A 21,737-nucleotide genomic window follows, 5' to 3' on the forward strand; every position below is an offset into this window, starting at 1 on the left:
AGGATGGACTTCCACGACCCACTACGCATTGAGTCTTTTAGGATTCGGAAGCACACATCCTCAGCCGCCGCAGCCTCCAACTCCTCTAGGGGCATCGCATTTGGTGTTGCCGCTTCCACCACCATACGAACATGACTGTCCGCTTCTTCTCCGCAGGTGTCATACTCCTCTCCCCGCCCGCTCCCGGATGACGAGAGAGGTAGTCCGCAGCATTGTTGGCCCCTGGCCTGTACACCAGGGTAACAGAATATTCCAGGAGGGCGAGCATCCACCTCTCGATTCTCGCCGGTGGTTTCGACGAGGAGCCCACCAGTATCGGAAGCAGTGGCTTATGGTCAGTAATCACCGTCACCGGACGTCCCAAGACGTAGAGCCGGAAATGTCTGCAGCCCCACAGCACCGTCAAGGCCTCCCGCTCGATCTGGGAGTACCTTTGTTCAGTCTCGGTGAGGGCTTTGCTAGCATATGCCACAGGTCGAACACTCCCGTTGCGGTCCACCTGCGTCAGCACCGCTCCCAGCCCGAAAGGACTTGCATCGACCACGACCTCAGATTCTAATGCAGGGTCGAAAAACGCCATAGTGTCCTCCGCTGTGAGGGCACCCTTAATGTCCTCGAAGGCGGCCTGTTCAAGGGGGCCCCACTGCCATGGTGATTCCTTCTTGGTCAGCGCCCGGAGTGGTTCAGATCTCGACGCTAAGTTCTGGATGAACCGCCCACAGTAGGTTACCATCCCCAGGAAACTCCTCACGTCGGTCACCGACTCGGGGGCTTTCGCCGCTTTGATATCCTGGACCTTTTTCGGGTCTGGCGACACCCCCCCTTCCTTGAGTATGTAGCCAAAGAACTCAATGGAGGAGCGCATGAATTCACACTTCTCCCGGTGAAGGGTGAGGCCCAGAGACTGAAGTCGTTCCAAAGTCTTTCCCAGCCTCTTCATGTGATCCACTTCGGTCTTAGCGAACACCAAAATGTCGTCGCTAATGTTAAGGACGCCCTCCAGATCTGCTAGGGCGCCGCTGATGATATTTTGGAAGACTTCAGCGGCAGACGACACTCCGAAGCTCAACCGCTTGTATCGATACAGACCCCGGTGGGTGGTGAAAGTTGTTATGTACCGGGACTCTGGATGAAGGACGACCTGGTGATAGCCGGCTCGGAGGTCCAGTTTGGAGAAAAATCGAGCCCCTTGAACATCAGCAATGATGTCATCAATCGTTGGCGTCAGATGCCGCTCCCTTCTGATCGCTTTGTTCGGGAGCCTCATGTCCACGCATATGCGTACCGAGTCAGGTTGCTTGGGCTTTCTGGCCACCACGATCGGCGACACCCACGGGGTTGGGCCTTCCACTTTCTCGATGATATCCAGGCTCACCAAATTGTCCAGCTCCTTATCTACCAGCCCCCTTAGGTGAAAGGGTACTCGGCGGTGTTTCAGTGCGATGGGCTGTACCGACTTATCGATGTGTAGTCGAATGGGTCCCCCCGTCATCTTTCCGATGCCGCTGAAGAGGGCAGCATACTTGTCCATGAGATCATGGATATCCTCCAGGTGGACGGAGTATGCGAAACTTACGATCCCCAATGCCTCTGCAGCCGCACAGCTGAGCAAGGTATTGCTGCTCACCGGGGTCACGTAGAATCGAGCCTTAATGTGTGAGCCATCATGTTCCACATCAGCCACGAAGGCACCGTCTAGCGGTATCGGTTCCTGGCCCCCAAACGCAAATATGCGGGCCTTCGGTGTGGCCAGATCCGGGAGGGGTTTTGAGAGAGTCAAAATGTCCTCTGGCCATCAGGTTGACGGAGGCGCCAGTGTCCATGAGCACCGGGACTGGGGAGTGGTTGATCTCCACTACACATTTCGGCTGTCTCCTGCTTTTTTTCTTGAGTGTTTCTACGCTGGAGACAAAAAAGACGTTCTCTTCGTCTTCCTCCTCATCACCCTCAGCCTGGGGCTCGGCCTCACACTGATCCACCTGGGCTACACTGGGCGGTTGGCTCTGGCGCGGAGCCCACATCCGTGCCTGACCCCTCGCACCATCACTGGCATGGCCGCACGACATACCCTCGAGAAGTGATCGGCCAATCCACACCTCCCGCAGATTTTTCCAACCGCAGGGCACTCTGTCATGTGAGGGAGGTCGTACCCGCACTTCTGGCACGACTCCCCCCCTCTTCCTGCCTTGTCTCGGGGTCCTCCACCTGGGCGTCTCACACCTCGGCCACCTCGCCATACCACACACACTTCCTCTGATCTCGCCGCCCGAGACCCTGCTTCCATCTTGCTGGCTCGGGCCTCCGCTACCTTGTGGCATCTGCCCAGCTCCAGTATGCGGGGCAGCGTGATGCCTGGCTCTCTCAGGACTTGCCTCCTGAGCTTGCCAGAGGAGCATGCCTGTATCAGCATCGTACGCATCATGTCGTCTGCGTCTCCCCATGCACATCCGAGGGAGAGGCGGCGTAAGCGACCATAGAAAGCGTCCAGTGTCTCCTCTTCCTTCTGCTTAGCCGAGAGCATGACGAACCTCTCATAATCTACGTTTGCAAGGGGGAGGAAGTGCGCCAGGAGTGACGCCTTGGCCGCATCGTAAGAGTTATTAATGGGCGTAAGTGATTCAAATATTTCCTGGACTGCAGGTCCTGCCGAGTACAGCATGGTGGCAATTCTGCTGTCGTCATCCGTCACCTGTGCAGCCCTGAAATACATGTCGAGGCGACTCACCCATCTTCTCCATCGGGGCCCCATGCTCGAGGATGGGCCCGACGCGTCGAACTCGGGAATGGGCTGCAGGGCGGCATGGGCCGCGGGTGCTCGTGCTTGGGCCATGATGGGAGGCCCTGGTTGTCCAGGTAGCAGTCCTGCAGGGGCTTGGATCACCGGAGGTAGGACAGCCTGTTGTTGAGCAGCTGCCTGGCCACGGTCGCGGGGAAGTGCCTCAGCTGCAACACCACTGTCCGAATCATCAGAGTCACCCATGGGTTTGAGCGCACAGGCACCCCCCACCTATTGTCCTGAGGGCCGCAACTCAAACTCGTTCCTTTCCAGGCAGGGCACCAATGGAGGTACAGCAAACCTGATGATGAAGGAAACAACGAAGAGGCCACAGCGCTTTGATGATGAAGGAGACAAAGAGAAAACAGTGGATTCACCTTGCCAAAGTCCAGATAGACCTGGGAGTTCCAAAAATTGAGCCTAGGCAACGGATGGGCCTGGACAGGCCTTGTGATGTTGGTCCTTCTCCTGGCCTTCACACGACGTAAAAGTCCCAAAACTGGGTAGAAACTCACAAAACCGGCATGGGCGTGCAGGTTATACTTCCCTCTTTGAGGTTTTCCAAAAATTAGGCCCGTGTTGTCTTCACGCTCCAAACCGGAGCCTTGTGAAGTTTCACGGCCTACCAGACAAAATGGCCGCCAGCCAGGTGTGCGTCCCGCGACCCGGCATGAAGCGAAGCGACGCTTCGTTCCGCTTCCATTCAAAAATTGATCGGAATAATTTCACCGCCGGGCCCGGGTCTCCCTCACCACTCGTCGCCACTGTTGGGGGCGGGTCGGAGCCCCCACGCGGTCCCGTAAGCCCCTCCACACCAAGGACCCACATAGGCACCAGTCCTTTGTGTTCGGGCTTCCCGGTCGCTCTGCCGCGGCCGGGAACGCCCCATTTATTTATACATGCTGCGGCGGCGTGATACGTCACGCCGCCGCGTGAGCCCGTCATCGGGCAGCGCCACACTGAGGAGTGGTAGTGTGAAAGAGCCCCCAGAGAACTCCCACAGTTTAACAGTAAAGACTGACACTGATAAAAGAACCCTCCCACAGTCGAACAATAAAGACTGATAGTGGTAAAAGAGTGCTCCCCAAGCCGAAAATGGAGACCAGTACTGACAAAAGAGCACCGCCTCAGTCCAGTAATGAACAGCGATACCGGTGAAGTGCACTTTCATAGTCCAATAATGAGGAGTGATAGTGTTAAAGTGCCCTCAGGCACGATTGATAGTGGGGAATGAGCGCTGCCACAGTCCAATAATGGAGACTGATAGCGGCAAAAATCGCTTCCACTGTACAATAATGAGCAGTGATAGTGTGTCAGGTCCTGCGGAGGTTAATGATAACCCACTTACCTACAGAACTGTCTCATCTGTGGTCTCTGACTTACAATAGCAGACTTAACACTTCCGGGTGGGGACGGGGAAGCGGAAGTGGATACAAAAATAAGCTACAAGATCACTGTGAGTTAGTTTAGTATTCAGTATTCTCGGACTCTGGGTTGGATCTGCAAACAAGCACAAGAACATGCCTTATCTATTGCTATAGTCTTTTCCTTTTTTGTCCTCAGTTTTTTGGCGCCCGATTCATGGAATTTATTTTTTGCACGGTTCAGCGTGACTTTCACTGCTGAAAAGTGATTTTGAATCAGGGTTTGTGCCGGCAGCGAAAAGTCACTTTTCAGCAGTGCAAAGTCAAGCTGAACCGTGCAAGAAATTCTAGGAATCGGGGCCTAAATGTCATTCCCTCTGTCCTTAGTCCCATTTTACCTGTTTGCCTCCTCGAAGTGCTACTAGGCTGGTTTTCTGTCTTGTCTTAAATAAGGGTTTTCTTTCTTTTAATTCAAACCTCTTGAATTATGGTTGTCTTTTATCGTATGAATATGCAGCTTGAGCTTGTACGGACTCTCACTCTGCGGCAATTATGATATGTACATAGTTCTGTGTGTATTTTCACTTTATTTACACTGTTATATTTCCTTACTTGTTTTCACTGTGCTTTCCACACTGTGCTCCTGCACTATTTGCAGCCTTTGGGCCCGATTCATGTATATCTCCGCAGAAAATAGGGACTTTCCACGCCAAAACACACGTGAAATCCCGTTTGTCGATTCATGAAATAGACTGCGCTGTACTTTGTGCAAGTTCGGCACATCACTGCGAAAGGCCGAGTGCCTTTGCACGAGATGCCACACAGAGCGTGGGCGTGGCTTGCGCAGGGGGCAGGGTAGGGAGTGGAACTCGAATAATGAGGAAGAACAAGGGAAAATGTGGGCATTACGAAGGATGGCCCGCAGGCAGTCTATCACACGCCCACTATTGCGTGGAACAATACGAATTCTTGGATCCGACCAAGTCAACCTCTCAACAGGGAAATGGCCACGCAAAGCCCTCGTTCTATCCACCATCCGAAGGCAGGCGTACAGACATTGCGCATAGGATTCACTGCGCAGTGGTAAGATTGGGTGTCGGATTTAGGGGTGCGTGTATGCAGCCGAGGTTCCGATCTAACTCAGAGGTGCGCGTACGCAGTGTAGCAGGTGCAGGAACGGTTTACGGGGGTTTGCACACAGATTTTCTGAGTTTTGCCCGAGTTACGAAAAATCATATGCATGTTGTCAGGGTGCCGGTTACAGTTACGGGGACCCCGCGCAGGATCCCCAAGATGCAGGCCTGCTTGCGGGTTACCCCATACACTGTTTAAAGGGTGCATGTATTTGCGCCCGTTGGAAGAAAACAAAGGTATCTGTTTCTGCTTTGTGTGGGGGCGTTTCAGGGGCGTTCCGGTCGTACCTCACGTGCACGGTTACTTTGCGTGAATAATTCCATAATTACGCGGAGCGTGCAGAAACACTTCTGCGTGCAGGCTCACACAGAGTCATTTTTGGCACGCAGGCTGTGCGTGATCTCTGTGCACTTTTCCATGAATCGGGCCCATTAGAAGTCTATGCAGCTTCACTGCGCTCCTGCGTACTTCACACAGCAAAATGTTTCCCCCTTGCTATCACAGCGATTTCATGCACTTCACGCAGCAAATAATGTCTCCTTGGTTTTCACCCTGCTCCCGCGCTGTTCCCGTCACTAGAGACACGATTCTCGTCTTCCAACGGGGCTTTCACTCTCGGCCGCACACACCTCGCGCAAAAGCGGTATACCCGAATTACGCTACTACGACAAGTGGCTGCTGTTCGCGGCTGCGCAAACGCTGAACCCACTGTTTCCCAGTGCTCTCGCGCCTTCGCAGTCACACGGGCTATCTGGGAATTCACGCGCAAACCAGGCACTCGGTCTGGTTGAGGCCGTTCGATGTAAAATGAAAAAAATTGGATGTTGGATGAAACGCTACAGTCACTCAAAGCGTGAACATGTCAATGTTCATTTAATAAGTACGCTGTCCCAATCGAAAATATTTTCTCCTACGTTGCTTTAACTATATACAATGGTTCATTAGTCTTTAAGAAAATTCATAATTTTAAAGTTTCACTTATCCCATTACGGATTCTTTGGCTTGTCTGGATTTTCTTTTAAAATCTTCAGTCTTGGACCTCAAGTAAACTGTGACCTCTAGTCAATGTCCTGGAGGAAAGGCAGTTAATCCCATACTAACTACTTCACCATTGCCTTTCTACCAATCAATTTTGAGAAGAGTCCCCACCATCTTGGAAAGGGACAGTTCATAGTGTTAAATAAAGTTCATACATGTGTATTACATCAGTAGCCATATGCAGCTGCAGTTAAGCCATTAACTATCAGCAGAGTGCTTAGGAAAAAAATCCTAACAGGCTAATATTCTAATATTCGGTATTACTGCTTGATAAAGCGAGCTCAAAGATATCCCAGGAGGATGTGTTTTACGTGTGATAGGACAGGTAGTGGGTGGGAATGGCCATAGGGATTATGATGGCCATGGGCAGTCAATGGGTGGGTAAATAACCAAACCTGTGTGCCCTTCCTCACATGTAGTTTCCCCCCTAACTGTACTCTAGTGCAATAGTTTAGGATTATAGGTGTCGCTTAAGCACCACCTAAGATAGCAAAACAAAAAGCCTCCTTGCGCAGGTTTGAGCACAGGACCTTCCCTGAGCCCACTCTTTCAAGAGGCCTAGTGCACGAAACCATGGCACCAAGCAGAAGGGATATAATTAAAAACATTTACAAAGGCCACTTATGTGAGCAAAGCAAAGGATTCAGTTAGCTAATGTCACAGTTATGGTGTGTCTGCCAATCAGGCCACTGAGTGGACCTCTGGGATATCTGCATACAATATAGAAATATTATATATACATATATATATATATATATATATATATTTATATAATATTAGACATCATAAAACCCTGACGCATTTCAGGATGGGTATTTTGCCACCGGAAACCCTGACAGGATTTTGTAAACAGGATGCATACATATCTTGTACCATGGCGATTCTGTTGTCTGAAATATTTTATCTATAATCTTAGAATGTAAAAAGTCTGGAGAACAGTGAGTCGCTGCAGAAGTATTAGGATACATGTATGATTGGGGTTGTGTCACTTAGTGGCTTTGAATTGTGCTTTGCTATATGGGAAGGTTTCACCGGCCATTGCATTATATATTTTAGTAAATATACTTTTACCTGCCTATTTTTGTCTCATATATATTTTCATTTATGTACTGTATTGTACTTTTTTATTTTGTGTTCGCTTTTATGGATTTACCAATCTGAAATGAAGTACCCTGATTGGCTGATAGTGCTTGAAAGCAGCGTGCAAGAGACAGCATTGGTGTGAACCTCTGATGTCCCATATGCATGTTTGTGGGAAATGAACTTGAGGCTTTTCTTCCATGCTGCAGGCAATATTTCTTCCATACTGCATGCCCGGCTGGATTTTACTGGGCAAACGACAATAAGGCAAGAATAAACGCAGGCCCCTCAGGATACCACTTGCAGTCCCGGTACCGGAAACACTGGCAATGTGTTCCGCTGTCTTGTCCTTGCCAATCATCTGGACAGCATGAGCTGGGTTGGGTCACTGGTGCATGCAAGACTACTCCGGCGTGACAGTTTGTAGAAGTGGTAGTGTGACTATCATATCTCCACTGCACATGCCTTCAGTGTGTGCACACCTCTAGTCTGAATGACCAATGTATCTGAGATCATTACTGATTTGCTCCAGGATTATATCTGTAGAAGCAGTGTTCCTATTTATACCGCAGGCTAAATCACACAAGTCCTCACTGGTTTCTTGGGGCAAGCCTGTTTGCTGTTAGTTTCTTCGGTGCAATGTCTAGTTAAGATGCTGCTCATGATTTGGTAGGTCTTTGCTCATGCAACAAACAATGTAATTACTTGAAATATGTAGGTTTGCTTCAGTATCATTCGGATGGGTGTTTTGTTTCATGAATCTGTTGAGTCTGTCTGAAAGTTTTTATATAGCTCTGACTTTGTGTGCAGGTGTGTGTATGCGTGCCCGAATGGGGGGGAGGGGGGTTGTCTGTGTCTGTTTTGTGTGTGTGTCTAATTTTGGAACTTAAAATTGATTTTTTTTTAATGAATTTCTGTTTGTCTAACAAAAGCATCTGTTGTGATAAATACATGACTGTTTAGTTGTGGGTAAGGTTCATACCCTCTTTCTGTTTTGCTTCATGGGTAGCGGTTCTGTGTGTGTACACCATTTACCCAAATCCTGGCTCCTCCGTCCTGATTTAGTTACTAATATCAGGCTACGTCATGACGAGTTTAATTGGCTGGATCAGGTGGCAACCTTCCCTGATTGGCTATTTTTTTGCTTTTCAGAAAGAACGCTGTGGAAATGGAGCTGGCCAAGTGTAGGATCGATGTGATGTCCCTGAACAGCCAGCTCCTGGATGCCATTCAGCAGAAACTGAACCTGTCGCAACAGCTTGAGGCGTGGCAGGTAATTCCGTAGATCGGGGTCTTGTGGCTGTGAGTGTCAGGGATGGGGCTTGTTGCAGCCATAGTGGGTGACTGGGCTGCTTTGTTGCAGGGCAAGTACTCGTTACAGCTCAGGGGCTCCTGAAATGTCCCCATTTTAGAGCTTTGCAACCACCAGAACTTTCACATGCCAGGATTCGGAAGCCTCCTGAATTTCACCTTGATCAGACCATCCAAACACCGACCCCCTGTCAGAGCTCATAAGTCACTGTGTCAAAGCTCTGCAGTTCTCTGAACACAGAGCACAGTAGCCTTCTGACCTTTCCCAGTAGCCTCTTCACCCTTCCCTGTGTCTGCTCAGAAGCCTCCTGAACTTTACCAATGGCAGAAATCTAGAGCCTCTTGAACCCTTTTCCATGTTACAACTCAAGAGCCTCCTGGCCTTTCCTCCATGTCAGAACTCCACAGCCCCTAGGCCATTATTCCTGTTTGAATTCGGCAGGCTCCTGACCTTTCCCATATATCACATATCAGTAGCCTCCCTACTTGTACCCATTGTAGAGTTTTAAAGCCTCCTGACCTTCACCAATGTACTGATATCAATAGTGTTTTACCTTACAATGGTAGAGCTTTGCAGCCTCCTGTTCACCCCTCCATGTCAGAGTTCTGTATCCTCCTGGGCGTCACCCTACATCAGAAGGCTGCATCCTCCTGAACCTTACCCCCACATTAGAGCTCTGCAACTTCCAGAAATGTGCCCAGGTCAAATGCCCTGCCGGCAGGCCCCATGTCAATGCTCAGACGGCTCTTAATCTTTGCCTGATCTAGAGCTCGGGAATCACTTGAACCTAACACGTTAGAGCGCTATTGCCCTCTGGCCTTTCCTTATGTTATACCCCAGAGGCCTCTTGATCTCTACTCATGTCAGTGGGCTAAGACCTCCTGAGGTTTATCCGTGTCAGAGACTGCTGCCTCCTGAACTTTACACATACCAGACCCCTGCCATCTCCTGAACCAGTGACCTTCCAGAACACTTAATTTTAGTTTACCCTTGGGTCAGAAGTGGTGGGTCTCCATGATGTTGCTGCTGATGTCAGCATTTTGTAACCTATCTTGCACAGCATGTTTGAGCTCACTGTTTCCTGTCTCTTTTTTCTCTTGCTCCAGTTTGCTTCCTCAGGGCTTTTTACTATTTGGCTCCTCTGGTTTCTGATCTAGTAGCCTTGCCCAGTTCCCGCACCCACAGTGCTAGTCGCAAGCCCCTCCTGCCTTTGAGGTGAGCGCCACCCTCCATCTCACCTCATCATCTGTCACCTGCAGTGCCATGGCTCCATTATGTTGGAAGGGGATCTTTTTTATCATCCACTCATCCCCTTCTAACCAATTCACCATCAATCCATCATCTCCCCATTCTCCTGGGACGAAGCATGCCCCCTTGATTTCATCTTTTCAATTCATTGTTCTACAGTGAAGAATGATTACCTCCAGTGACATTGACTGGATGAGCCATTAAAGGAAGAAGTCTGCCTCAAACCTTTGCTATAGTGACCTCTAACTTTCAAGGGACCATGATCCTGTTCTACAATATGAAAAGACGTGCAACTTGTCCTCCTTAGCCACAAAGCATCAGTAAGACAACGTCCACCATTTCTAGTGGTAGTGACTCCATTCTCCAGTGAAAGAAGACATATGCCCCCTTACCTCCTAAACCCAGAGTCCTCTTACCACTGCATCTCAGTGATCCCTTACTGTTATGTTCAGTGAGCCCTTGCCTTCACAGCTGTTGTGCATTACCCCCTTCTCCAGCAAGGTAAGAATGCTGTCGCTCTTACCTTCAATGCCCAGAAACTCCTTACGTCACAGCTCAGTCTACATTCTTATGTGAGCCAGGCACCTGGCCCCTACCTCTCCACAATCCGTGTCTGCCCAACAGAATTGGATTCCGTAGTTATGGTTTAATGATAATGATTTGTTATTTATATAGCGCCTTACTTAAGTCATCACACTTAAGGTTTAAGTATGTCCCTTGTCCCTCCCTCATTGCCTGAGATGCCATTCTTTGACAGAGGAAGACGAGTGCCCTAATATTCCCTTCTCATTCACCATGATTTTAACCGTGGATGAAAGGCATATCTCTGATCTATGCAAATATCGTTTCATTGTCCATGTTAGGTACCATTCCTTCCATAGGCACTACAACCCAACACACTATTCTTCTTGGTCTTATAGCTGTTCATATCAACCATCTTCATCTAAATCATGTAACCCATTTGACATCACCTGCGCCTTCACAGCTTACATAACCATGGTTGCGTGCATTTTTTCAAATTGAATCTGTTTTAGATTACTATGCTGTGCATTAATTGCCATCTGGTGGTTAGCCTGAAATATCACAGTGCATTGCCCCCAGATTTGGAAACTAGACTTCGAAACAGGTTGATCGGTAATCAGTAATACATGCACCTCCGACAGTGCTTCCTCGAGTACATTACATCTTCTGATTGTTTATTTTTTATTCGCCTTTGGGTTCAGTCAGGGGAAAGTTGCAGAACAAAGTTCTATCTCATCAGTTACCAAATACTAATATGACATTGAAGGGAGAGCAGAGAGGATTGTGGGAATTTCAACACCGGGCAGGTTGTAATGCTAAATAAATGTAAACCTTTTTTGCTGATTATGCGGGTCAGGATTTTTAAGGTTTGGCTTTCATTGACAAAGTTTGGCCTGGAGCCTAACTATCACTTTGAGTATAAATAAACACCAAATGTATCTACCGCAGGGTCCCAACAACGCCTACTTTGCAGCTCATCAGGGGTTTAAGCCCAAAACCTGAAACTCCAGAGCTTTGGTGTCAGTAGATGACTCTGTTGAAGTCACAGAACTAGAAGGTGAAATGCACTCTCTCTGAGTACCTGGAATTTGATCCTGAAAGCCGTCAAAAAATTAATTGAGACATTTGTATGAGTACAGAAGCAAACAAAAGGGGCTCCTAAGGTGAATATTATATCCCGAGACTGAATACCTTGCACACATTTCTTCGAGTATGGCTTCTTCCAACAGTGCGGAAGATCCACGTGAAGAAAAACAAAGATCACGCTGAGTAAAAAGAAAGGGTTTCCAGCCAGGCAATGTGGACTAAACCAAAGTCTTTGTCACACTCTGCCCTAAAATGAAAAGCATTTTTAATTCATCAGGGCCACAAAAAGAAAGACATGGCTCTGCACCAGCAGGACCGAAACACAATATAATCACTTCAGCACTGTAACAGCAGAATGTACTGCTCCAACTCAAAGCAAGCAGGGACCAGCAAGTTTGGTGCTCAAAGGTAGATGACAACATTTCAGCACCTAATACACTTGCCTCAGGTCGCAACCCTGAAAAGACCAGACCAGGAAGTACTTGCTCCTCAGATGTTCATCTTAGATGACTGTTAGGGAGTTTTACTTAAGTCCACCTGTGGTAGGACTGTAGAAGACTCACTCTTCAATGTACAGGACTCCAACTCGTAGGTTTGGCCTGAACTACCCAAAAGTTTTGGTAGCTATGGTTGAGCAGCCAGGCTTAGTCTAGGAGGGAGAAGTGCTGTAGCTAAATGCAAAGACCTCAGTGCACACCTATAGTAAAGCATACACTTACAGACTGTCGTTTTATAAAAATATAGTTATTATTATAAACACGAATGTCGCTAACACAATACTAGAGTTCCAGGTAAGTAAACCTATTCACATATACATACAGTAATACATGTATTAAGAATTACTCAGTTCAATAGTAGATTCTTAGATGATATACATGTAAGTAGTCAAAGTAGCATGCAGGTTGGCAAATCAACTGTTTAACCAACATTTAAGGTAACACAACAAGGATACTGGTAAGTAACGTTTATGCAGCCTACACTTTAGAAATTCCAGCCCTATCTGGGTATGATAGTCTGAAAGTCAGTTGGGACACTAGGTGACCAGGGGCCATGAGCAGAAGAACAAAAGAAGGCAGACACTGTAAAAGTTGTCAAATTTAGTAGGATTATTGACGGTTGCAAGTTGGTAAAATGTGTAGGTAAAGGAAGGTTCAGGGAGGTCAGCTAGACCCCCCTGGAAGGTTTCAGCCCAAAGAATCAATGCCTGGGAGTACACTATTGTTTTGTACACCCCAAAGTGTCTCCGGAAGCTCAGGAGGAGTCCGATTCAACACAGCAAGCACCCAGGTAAGCACCTAGGAGCACGACAGTACCTTTTCTGATGAAGAACAACAATGTCACTGGTGGATCTCCAAGGTGAGGTGACAGCAGCTCCTATCCGGATCCTTGGCCTTGAGGCTGAAGAAAGAACATTTGGCGGGAGCAGACGGTCAGCTTCTTCGGATGGGACGCCCAACAGACAATCTTCATGATACTGGCTCGTTGGGACTCAACACAGGCTTTGGATTAGCAGCAGTTGTCACACAGCATACTTCCCTCTGTTTCTCGGTCCCCGCCTTGGTTGAGAAGACTTCTAGGAGCGGAAATGAATCACTGTAGGCCCAGAAGGATGCCCACAAAGTTCCAGCCGAAGCCACACTTCAGGAGACGATGCACAGCATAATGCTCCGGTATTGGGGAATTGCAGCCCAGGACGGTTGCAGCTCTTCAAGGGACAAGAATGGTTGACCAGTCCATGGGGGTAAGTTGTCTGGTCTGGATCTTCCTTGTCGATCAGAAGAGAGGGCTGGAGCTGCAGTGGTCACTCAGTCGGCTCTGGTGGTCGCTGGAAAGGGCTGCAGGTGTCTGTCCTACCTCTTCTTTGGGTTTCTTGTTTCCATTGGTTGACACTGCTTTCTGCTTCAAGACCCTCGCCTTTTATGCAGGAAATCCATCAGGATTCACCAATCACCATTCAAGCCTTTAGACAAATCTGGGGGCGGGCTTGTCCTTGGAAATGACTGTCATCACAAGGAATATAAAAAAGGCAGCTCAAGGAGTTTCCAGCAACACTGCACAGAAAGTGCGTTGTGCTGTAATAATAAATAGCAGGTGCCTAAAAAGTTGGAGGAAAGCATAACTCCAGAAAGATACAACCAAAAGGGTTGAAAAAGGTTCCCAAATGTAAAGTAAACGACTGAGTGAGTGTGGAAAAAGGTTCCCACTCACTCAGGAGAACTGATACACATCCTAGAGTCCAGGAAAAAGTGCTGGGGGACTCACAAGTGGGGAGAGTTGCACCCAAAAAGGAAATTCTAACTGTCAATGATGCACAAAAATGGGAAAGAGAATTCCTGCCCACAATAGAGACACAATTTGTTAATCTTACGTTGTTCCTTTTCTGCCACTGATAATGGTCCCCTTACACTACCAATCTGTATTGGTTCCACTTCACTCGTCCGTCCTCCCCTACTCCTATCTAATCTCACAAATGGGGCTGCTTCCGGTCTCTTCTTGTCTCCCTTCCTCTCATTCATACGATGATCCAACCTTAACGCTAAATCTATCATTGCGGTACAATTCCTTGGTTGCTGCTCAACTTGAGCAAAAGCATCCTTAAGTTCCTTGCGTAAGCCCTGATAAAATAACACTGTTTGCTTGGCCACTGGCCACTCGGTTTCAATCACCAATCTGTTAAACTGTTTTATCCTGTGCTAATGACACCTCCAGTCGGTCAAATAGCCTGCCAAATTCTGCTGAAAACCCATCCCAATTATATAACACAGGTTCATCCTTTTGCACCAACGGCATAGCCCATGCCGTTGCATCTCCTGTTAAATATGAAATTACGAAGGCTGTTCTAGCCTGAATTGTCTCGAACGCTGTGAGTTTCCACAAAAAATGAAAAAGTCTACATTGGGTAAGGAAGATCATGTATTTTCGATGGTCCCCTGAAAAGCATTCAGGCGCTGCTAAAGGTACACTACTAGGAGGTTGAACAATTACTGTGGGATTCTGACATGTAGAAGCTCCCATTGCACTGGCATCCTCCAAAGGGGTACGCTGTGCTACCAAACTCTGTACTTGTGTCTTTACATTATCAGATTCCTGTCGGGCATGAGCTAATTCCACCTTAATGTCTTGAAGAGCCTTTAGCACATCAGCCAAAGGTGGAGGTGTCGCTTCCATTTGGCTTGGGTTGTCGTAAGTATCACAATATGGGGGTGACTTATTATGTCAATAATACACAATAATGGGGAAGAGAATTCAACACTCTCCCCCGAACCACAGAAGCCAAATGAATTCGACCCTCCCACCGTGGTTGGCACAGGTATCTGATAGATAGAAAAACAGGTCACCACGTGGCAGCCAGTGGGGGGACGAGGAGTTAGGGAGAGGTTGTGGATAGGGTAGGGGATTTTAGGAACACCGGATAGAGGGTAAGGGAGCACCTAGTTTGGATAGTACAGGGGAAGTAACAGGGTAAAAACCCTAACCTACCTAAATCTATACTCAGTACCTTGTAATTACTGTGTACATATAATTCCTACCAATAACCATGCACCATGCATTCCCTGCTCAGTAGCACCAATGATAAGCACACCTTGATACGTGTACTGATTTCTCCCTAATACATGAATAGCATGCGTAGCAAGCAAGATGAACACATACAGCTGGGAATGTTCCCACAATGATAGACAATACACATGGCCCTCAGGGCAAGCAGAAGCAACAAGTACAAATGCTGAACATAACTGGTAAACCCCAAATGAGGGTGTCACTGGGCTTTGACATTAAACATAAAAATATGCAGCCTGCACACTCACATCCTGAAATTACCCCACACCTAGTTAACAGCACTAGTTAGAGGTGAAATGCTGCACCTAGATTTGAGCTCCTAATATTCCCTAGGTAAAGAACATGCTTGAACTGTTCCCCCGATGCGTGCGTTTTGACCTTTGAACAGGCTGCGCTGGGCTCATGTTGATTCACTGAGAACGTTGTGTCTTAATCACCATGCCCCCATGTAATAAATGCAAGTTCGTATGATCGATAAATGCTAGTTCAGAGCGTATACACATTCCAATCCCTGAAAGCCCTTCCACACTTATCTTAGGTCCGGGAAGCCCCACGAGCCTTCCCGGACAAAGTCTTGTCTCGCAAAAGGCAGTCGACAGCGTCCTCTCCGCCCACCGCTGCAGAATCATTCATGCCCTTTCAGAAACGCTGGAATCCATACGCGGGCGCTTCTCTCGGTCTTCCTCCAACACCAGCTCCGTGCAGAAACAAAATAAGCCACACCTGCCGTGCACCGTTGGCCTGTGATAAGCTGTCTTCAATCAATGTCAGCTGGCAACACGCGCGCGGCTACCAACTACATATTTTCCCAAGTGCTGCTGGGATTTGTAGTTTTAGTTTATTCCGTGCCCCTAGCCCTTTCAGAGCCCTCTACACACTCCTCTCCTACTCCAAACCTTATTCCTGACATCTACCTAACAATGGTCATGCAGTGGATCTACTGCTCCAGCGCAAAGCAAGCTAGGACCAAGAACTTCGGTGCTCAGCGCCTCTGGGCGCAATGCTGATAAGGACAGCTTTTGATATTCATCTGCACTTCATGAACACAGCTCATGATATTCCTCTGCAATGCCTGATCTCCAATTCCTCCGTGTTCATCTTTAATACATGACCTACACCTCAGGGTTTCATTTCATCATGTACCCCTAGCTTATCTGCAATTCATAGCCATGTTTTATGATGTCCATATGTTATTCATGACCTCCAGCTCATGGTATTTATCTCTAATACATCTCCTCCAGCTTATGATTTTCATCTCCTGTATGTAACATGAGCTCATGGTGTTCATCTCCAGTTTACTATACCTTCTTGTGAAGTTCATCCCGAATATGTGCCCCTAGATAGTTATATTAATAATCAATATGCGAAATCCAGCTCATGATGATCATCTACAATATATGACATATAGTTTGCAATATTTATCTCTTGTATATGACACCAGGAAATGGCATTCATTTGTAATACATGGCCTCCATTTTATTGTTTAATCACCAGTTTATAATCTTCATCTGCAATATATGTTACCTCTGTCTCATTCTGTATATTGCTACGCACTCCAAGGGATATGGTCACTTGTCTATTCAGCTCACTTCAATCTCAACACCTGGTAATTGGCCCTTGAGAGGAGTGAATGTTTCATTTTCACTCACTGAACAATACATGGCCAAGGCTTTTTAAACTGCCTCCACCGGCCTCACATGATTGCAGCATAATGCCCCTAAATAATCTTAGGGTGGTATAACTTGCATAGAACCCATACTATCTAATGCCTCCACTTTTCTGTTCAATATAGTCCTAAATCCCAAAGATCAAGAAGGCAACCTGTACACCAGAGCTTTTATCTACACCTTACAACAAAGAGATTTTAAAGAGATCATATAACATTAGATGGAACGGGATAGTAGTACTAGCACTTTAACCTACTTTGGGATTATCTCTCTGTCTAGCCTTTACTCTCAACAACACTAAACATGCCCCCACACATTCAAGGTTCTCTTACAGATGTAACCAAATTCTGTATTACATTCTGGTCCTCCAACAACCCCCATGTAATAGGATATACGGTCCAATTCACATTTCTCCACCAGTGATTTAGTGAGACTCAGCCTTTTTGCTCCCGCCCACCCCTTTCGCACAGACAGCATTTCAATCAAATGCAGTCTCCGTAATTAACTTTCAACTAAAGGATACATGCTTGATAACACCTAAAGTCAGCTCGGTGTGAAGGCTAACCCACAGCTCAAAAAAGGTTGAGCAAAAATAATGGGGATTTTCTGATTGATGTTGAAGAGCATCTTTAGAACATTGTACATATGAGTTCATGAACTCTCTTTTGAATGTGAACACCAGAATTAATATGTCGCACTAGATTCAGTAAAAGTAAAAAAGAAATCTCTTGAAAAAATGATTAATCAAATATATATCTAAATGAATTTTAATACAATATAAGTGGCAGATGTATCAGAGTTTGAGGTAGAGTGGGACTCCAAGGAGTAGGATGGACATGTTTCGAGATGGAGTGGGGGGGGGGGCATGGTGGGCAGTTGTTGAGCAGAAGAGGACAGGGGCTGAGAAGGGGGAGACAGTAAGGAATAAGGGCAAGTTCAAGCTACCTTTACTAATTCATAGAGGACACTAACAAACCTCTCCTGGATGCATGATAGATAAAGCATGCAGGCCTCTCCTGCCTCTGTAGACAGTCTTCCTGCTGAACAGAGGGAGGGCTGCCATTTCATTGCAGGTGAATAGTAGGCACTTAAAGATTTCTGCAGGCTAGAGAGTGGACATTCACTGGCCTCCTGAGCTGCTGGACCAAGGGTACTTGTAGACTTCGCTGTTTCTGGACAGACCGCACATGTGGCTGGATTCTCCTCTGTGTAGCAGCGACAAACTCGGTCTCCGGATTATTGGTCTTGTGACGTTCTCTGATGGGGAGGTCTCAGCACCTGTCTGTCTGTCTGTCTGTCTCTCTCTCTCTCTTTCTCTCTCTCTCATGCATAAACATAATCTCGAGAGGGAGTGAGAGAGAGAGCGAGAGAGAGAGAGACAGAGAGAGACAGAGAGGGAGAGGCCACTTGGCACAGATTTCTTCAGCTTCTTTTGTCAGTCTGTGGTTTTGGCGCCTTTTTCTCAGCACCAACAAAAGACAGTATTTGCCTGATCAATCTTCTTTGATTCCTGGAGTCCTGCACTCTGGTGAGGGGACTTGGACGAGTCAGATATTTTCTCTGGAGGTACACCTGGAGACGAATTCGGCCTCTCAAATAGGATGCACTGCAATTGGGTCGGAGGCCTTGTAGCATTTGCGGTCTAAAGGTCTGAAGAGGCACAGCACCTCGGGAGATGGCTCAGATTGTAGTTCATCTCAGGGCTGGTTGGTCCCATCAGACAAAGGGAAGGAGTCGTCCTTTTCGGAGTTCCTCTGTCACATAGAAAACGGGGTCAGGACAGCAGTGGTCGCTTCACAGTGTTGCTAAGAGTCTGCAGGCATCTCTGGTCATGTTCTTCGTTTTTTTCAAGTTACAGTGGTCGACATGCCTTTCACCCGAGGAACCTCACCTTTTATTCAGTTTCAGCACACACTCCTCTGCAATCTCGTTCAGCAGTTTACAGAAAGAGGCGTGTGGCTGTCCAGCGAGTACAGCCAGCCCCCAGTGGGCACTGATTCCATCCAGGCACTCTGATAGACAAAGGGTCCGGGAGTGAAAAACTCCTCACCCACTTCCTGCCTGCCCAGACACATTGGAGCCTAGGCAGGGACACCCAAGGGTTCGCGCCAAAGGCAAAACCCACAGACCTCCCCCTCCAAGAATGGTAAAAGAAGGGCTAACAAAGGACAACCATGCTAGAAATGGCAACAAAAGAAAGGAGCTACGATGTTAGGACATGGGTGACCCTATTGTGCACAACCGAGACTGTGAATACAGTCTGCGGTAAAAAAAAATAGCATAATAGTTGGTAAAGCACGTCCACTGCCACCAGCCATGACTAGAATGTTGACTAAAAAGTCAGAGGAGCAGAGAGAAGGGGGGCACTTGGTATCCCCTTAGCACTCCACATAAGGTGGTGTGTGCTAATCTCTCAGAATATAACACTGTAGCGATATAAAGTATCCTTCTATCCTTAAGAACTGTAGTTAGTAAGAATAAAGAAATAATTTCAAAGGAGAACCAAAAGATTAACACTGCCCATAAGGAGCTGTCTGCTGCAAAAGTTAAATATAGATGCCTTAAAAGAGATACAGAGGAAAGTAGACCCCATAGTAAAGGTCAAACACAGAGAGCAGAGTTCTAAACTTCAGAGCAAATAAGAATGAATGAGTGGAAAAAGCCTCCACTCATTCAGGATAGAAAGAAAAAGGTCCAGAAGTCTAGAAAAAGGTGCTGGGGGTCTGTCTTGGAGAGGGGATGAAGTATACAAATGACACATCTCCAGAACACCATGGACCTCAGGTTGATTTGTTGAGTTTGTTTATGCAGTCAGAACCCATGAATATCCTAAATGAAGTTTGAGTCACTATAGAAGGGCCCGGCTCACTTCCTGGTCCTTTGTGGGTTTTGCTAGGCTATGACAGAAAGGGTAATGCAGGTCAGGCTCACAATTGGAGGGTGCTAGCAGCAGGATTTGGGCAGTTATGGGACTTTGGTATTTGTTTTTGTCTAGTTTGGTGTTGTCAGGATAATTTATGTTGTCTCGGTTTTGTGCTTTTGTAATCCCTTTGTTAGTTTCTCCCAATGAAAAAAGTGAAGAAAACAAACTACCCTTTCAAATGGATTGTGTCCTCCCACGTATTCCTCATCTATGATAATCGTATCTCCCAGCTTCGCTGCTTCGGAAAAATGTTTTTGGCAGAGGGCGCTGTGCACGAGGTCGAGGCATCGATGTCCCTCGGAGGTCGATGTAGCGTGTCGACGTCACTCGTGGTACAAATCGCTCGTGCCGTGCCCATTGGTTTCAGTTCCGTTTTTCCGAGCTTTGCTTCGAGACACAGTGCGCTTCGTTTTTCTTTCTCAAGAGAAAAATGTTGCCTTCATCGACTCATTCTACCCCGAAATCGGGGTTCAAAAAGCGTAAAGACTGTGAGACAAAAATGTCTATCGCAGATCCCCACCGAGTTTGCCTGACCACCGGAGCAGCGACTGTGACTCCTGCCAATCGATGACGGAGAAAGCTCTTCGTGAACGTAAGGGCAAGTTAGCGGTGGGTCGGGATGCTTCGAAGGGCTCTTCAAAGAAATGAAAAAAATTGGAGGAATCTAAAGATTCCGCTGGACATAAACACCAGCAGAGGTCTAGATCGAGGAGTCGATCGGAACATTCTTCGACCTCCTCCAAGAAATCAAGAAAGAGACGTCATAGGTCTCCCTCTTTCTCCTCAGAATCCTCCACGGAGCTGGTTCGATGTCGGACCAAATTGGATTCCCCCAGAAAATGGGAGGCATTTCGAACAAAAATTATGCAAATCTTTGAGAACCCGGCTTTGACCCCCTCAAAAGAGCCTTGCAAGTTCATGACCCCCCTGCCGCTCCCCTGGACGACGCAGGCAGGTCAAAAGCTACCTCGGCAAGTAGCAAGTCGGAGAAACAACATTGTCAACTCGACGCCAAGGCGTCGAAGTCTTCGACTCGAGAATCGAGTACATCTCTGACCTCGAAGAGACAAAAACGTTGATGACCTCGACAGTTACATCGATGTCAATGGCGCCGATCACCTCGACGCCAAAAACCTTGATGGTTACGGCACCATTGAGTAAACCATCAGCGCTCTTGACGATTCCGGAGTTCCTCGAGGAAAAAGAAAAAATGTACAAACCTGTACCTAGGTCTGACTTTTTTAGATTTTTGTCCTCCATATTTGAGGAGGAAAGAGCCTCAGAAGGAGAAGTTTCTCCTCAGGGAATCAGTTATGGCTCTAGAGATGAGCCTGAAGAATTGATTGACCCTGAGTCAAAGTTAAAAGATCTCTGCGACTCTCTCAACTCTGCCAGTGGCATTGATACATCTCCAGAGTTGGAGTTTACTAAACCTGACCCTACGGATCACGCTGATTCGGGGAACAGAAACCTCATGAATAGGATGATGGATTACATGGGGTGGAGTAGGGCCTCTCCAACCTTCGAGCAAGACGATATGACCGATATTCTGCATCACGGGCAGCAAAAAGATTCAGTACTACCCTTCCACAGGGCTTTGCAGAGAAAGGCAAATTGGGAAACATCTGAATCTAGCTCTGCTATAGATAGGAACCTCACTAGAAAATACAGGCCATCGTCTACTGACCATGATTACCTCAGGAAACACCCCACACCTGAACGTTTGGTGATTCAAGCTGCGACTGCTTCCATACAGTCAGCTTATTTCTCTATCCCCCCTGATAGAGAAGATAAGAAGGTGGACGCTTGGGCCCGCAAGATATTTACCTCAGGCAGTATGGCTCTAAAATCCACAAACGTCACCTGTACCCTGGCCAGGTTTACACATACCCTGTGGGACTGCATTAAAGGGGCGGCTGAACATATTCCAGAAGGCGAAGAAAGGGAAGGCCTTCTGAATATTGTAAAAGACGGCAAGGAGGGCGATGGGAGATTGCCTCCGAACAGGGTTGGATACGGTTCACAGCGT

General features: G+C 47.4%; 1 protein-coding gene across 3 annotated transcripts in view; it reads left to right on the top strand.

Annotated features, from left to right (window-relative positions):
• BICDL1 (BICD family like cargo adaptor 1) overlaps nt 1-21,737 on the top strand; it is a 620,165-nt gene that overhangs the window by 580,740 nt on the left and 17,688 nt on the right. For 2 of the 3 annotated variants that reach the window (XM_069619731.1, XM_069619730.1), the window contains one exon: nt 8,545-8,665. In XM_069619731.1, the coding sequence (XP_069475832.1) occupies nt 8,545-8,665 (121 nt within the window). Of the gene's footprint in view, nt 1-8,544; nt 8,666-9,810; nt 9,920-21,737 lie in introns of all 3 variants that reach the window. The other variant, XR_011276216.1, reaches the window with a different exon arrangement.

The sequence above is a fragment of the Ambystoma mexicanum genome, chromosome 10 (assembly GCF_040938575.1).
Source record: "Ambystoma mexicanum isolate Mex_15411 chromosome 10, UKY_AmexF1_1, whole genome shotgun sequence".
Lineage (NCBI taxonomy): Eukaryota > Metazoa > Chordata > Amphibia > Caudata > Ambystomatidae > Ambystoma > Ambystoma mexicanum.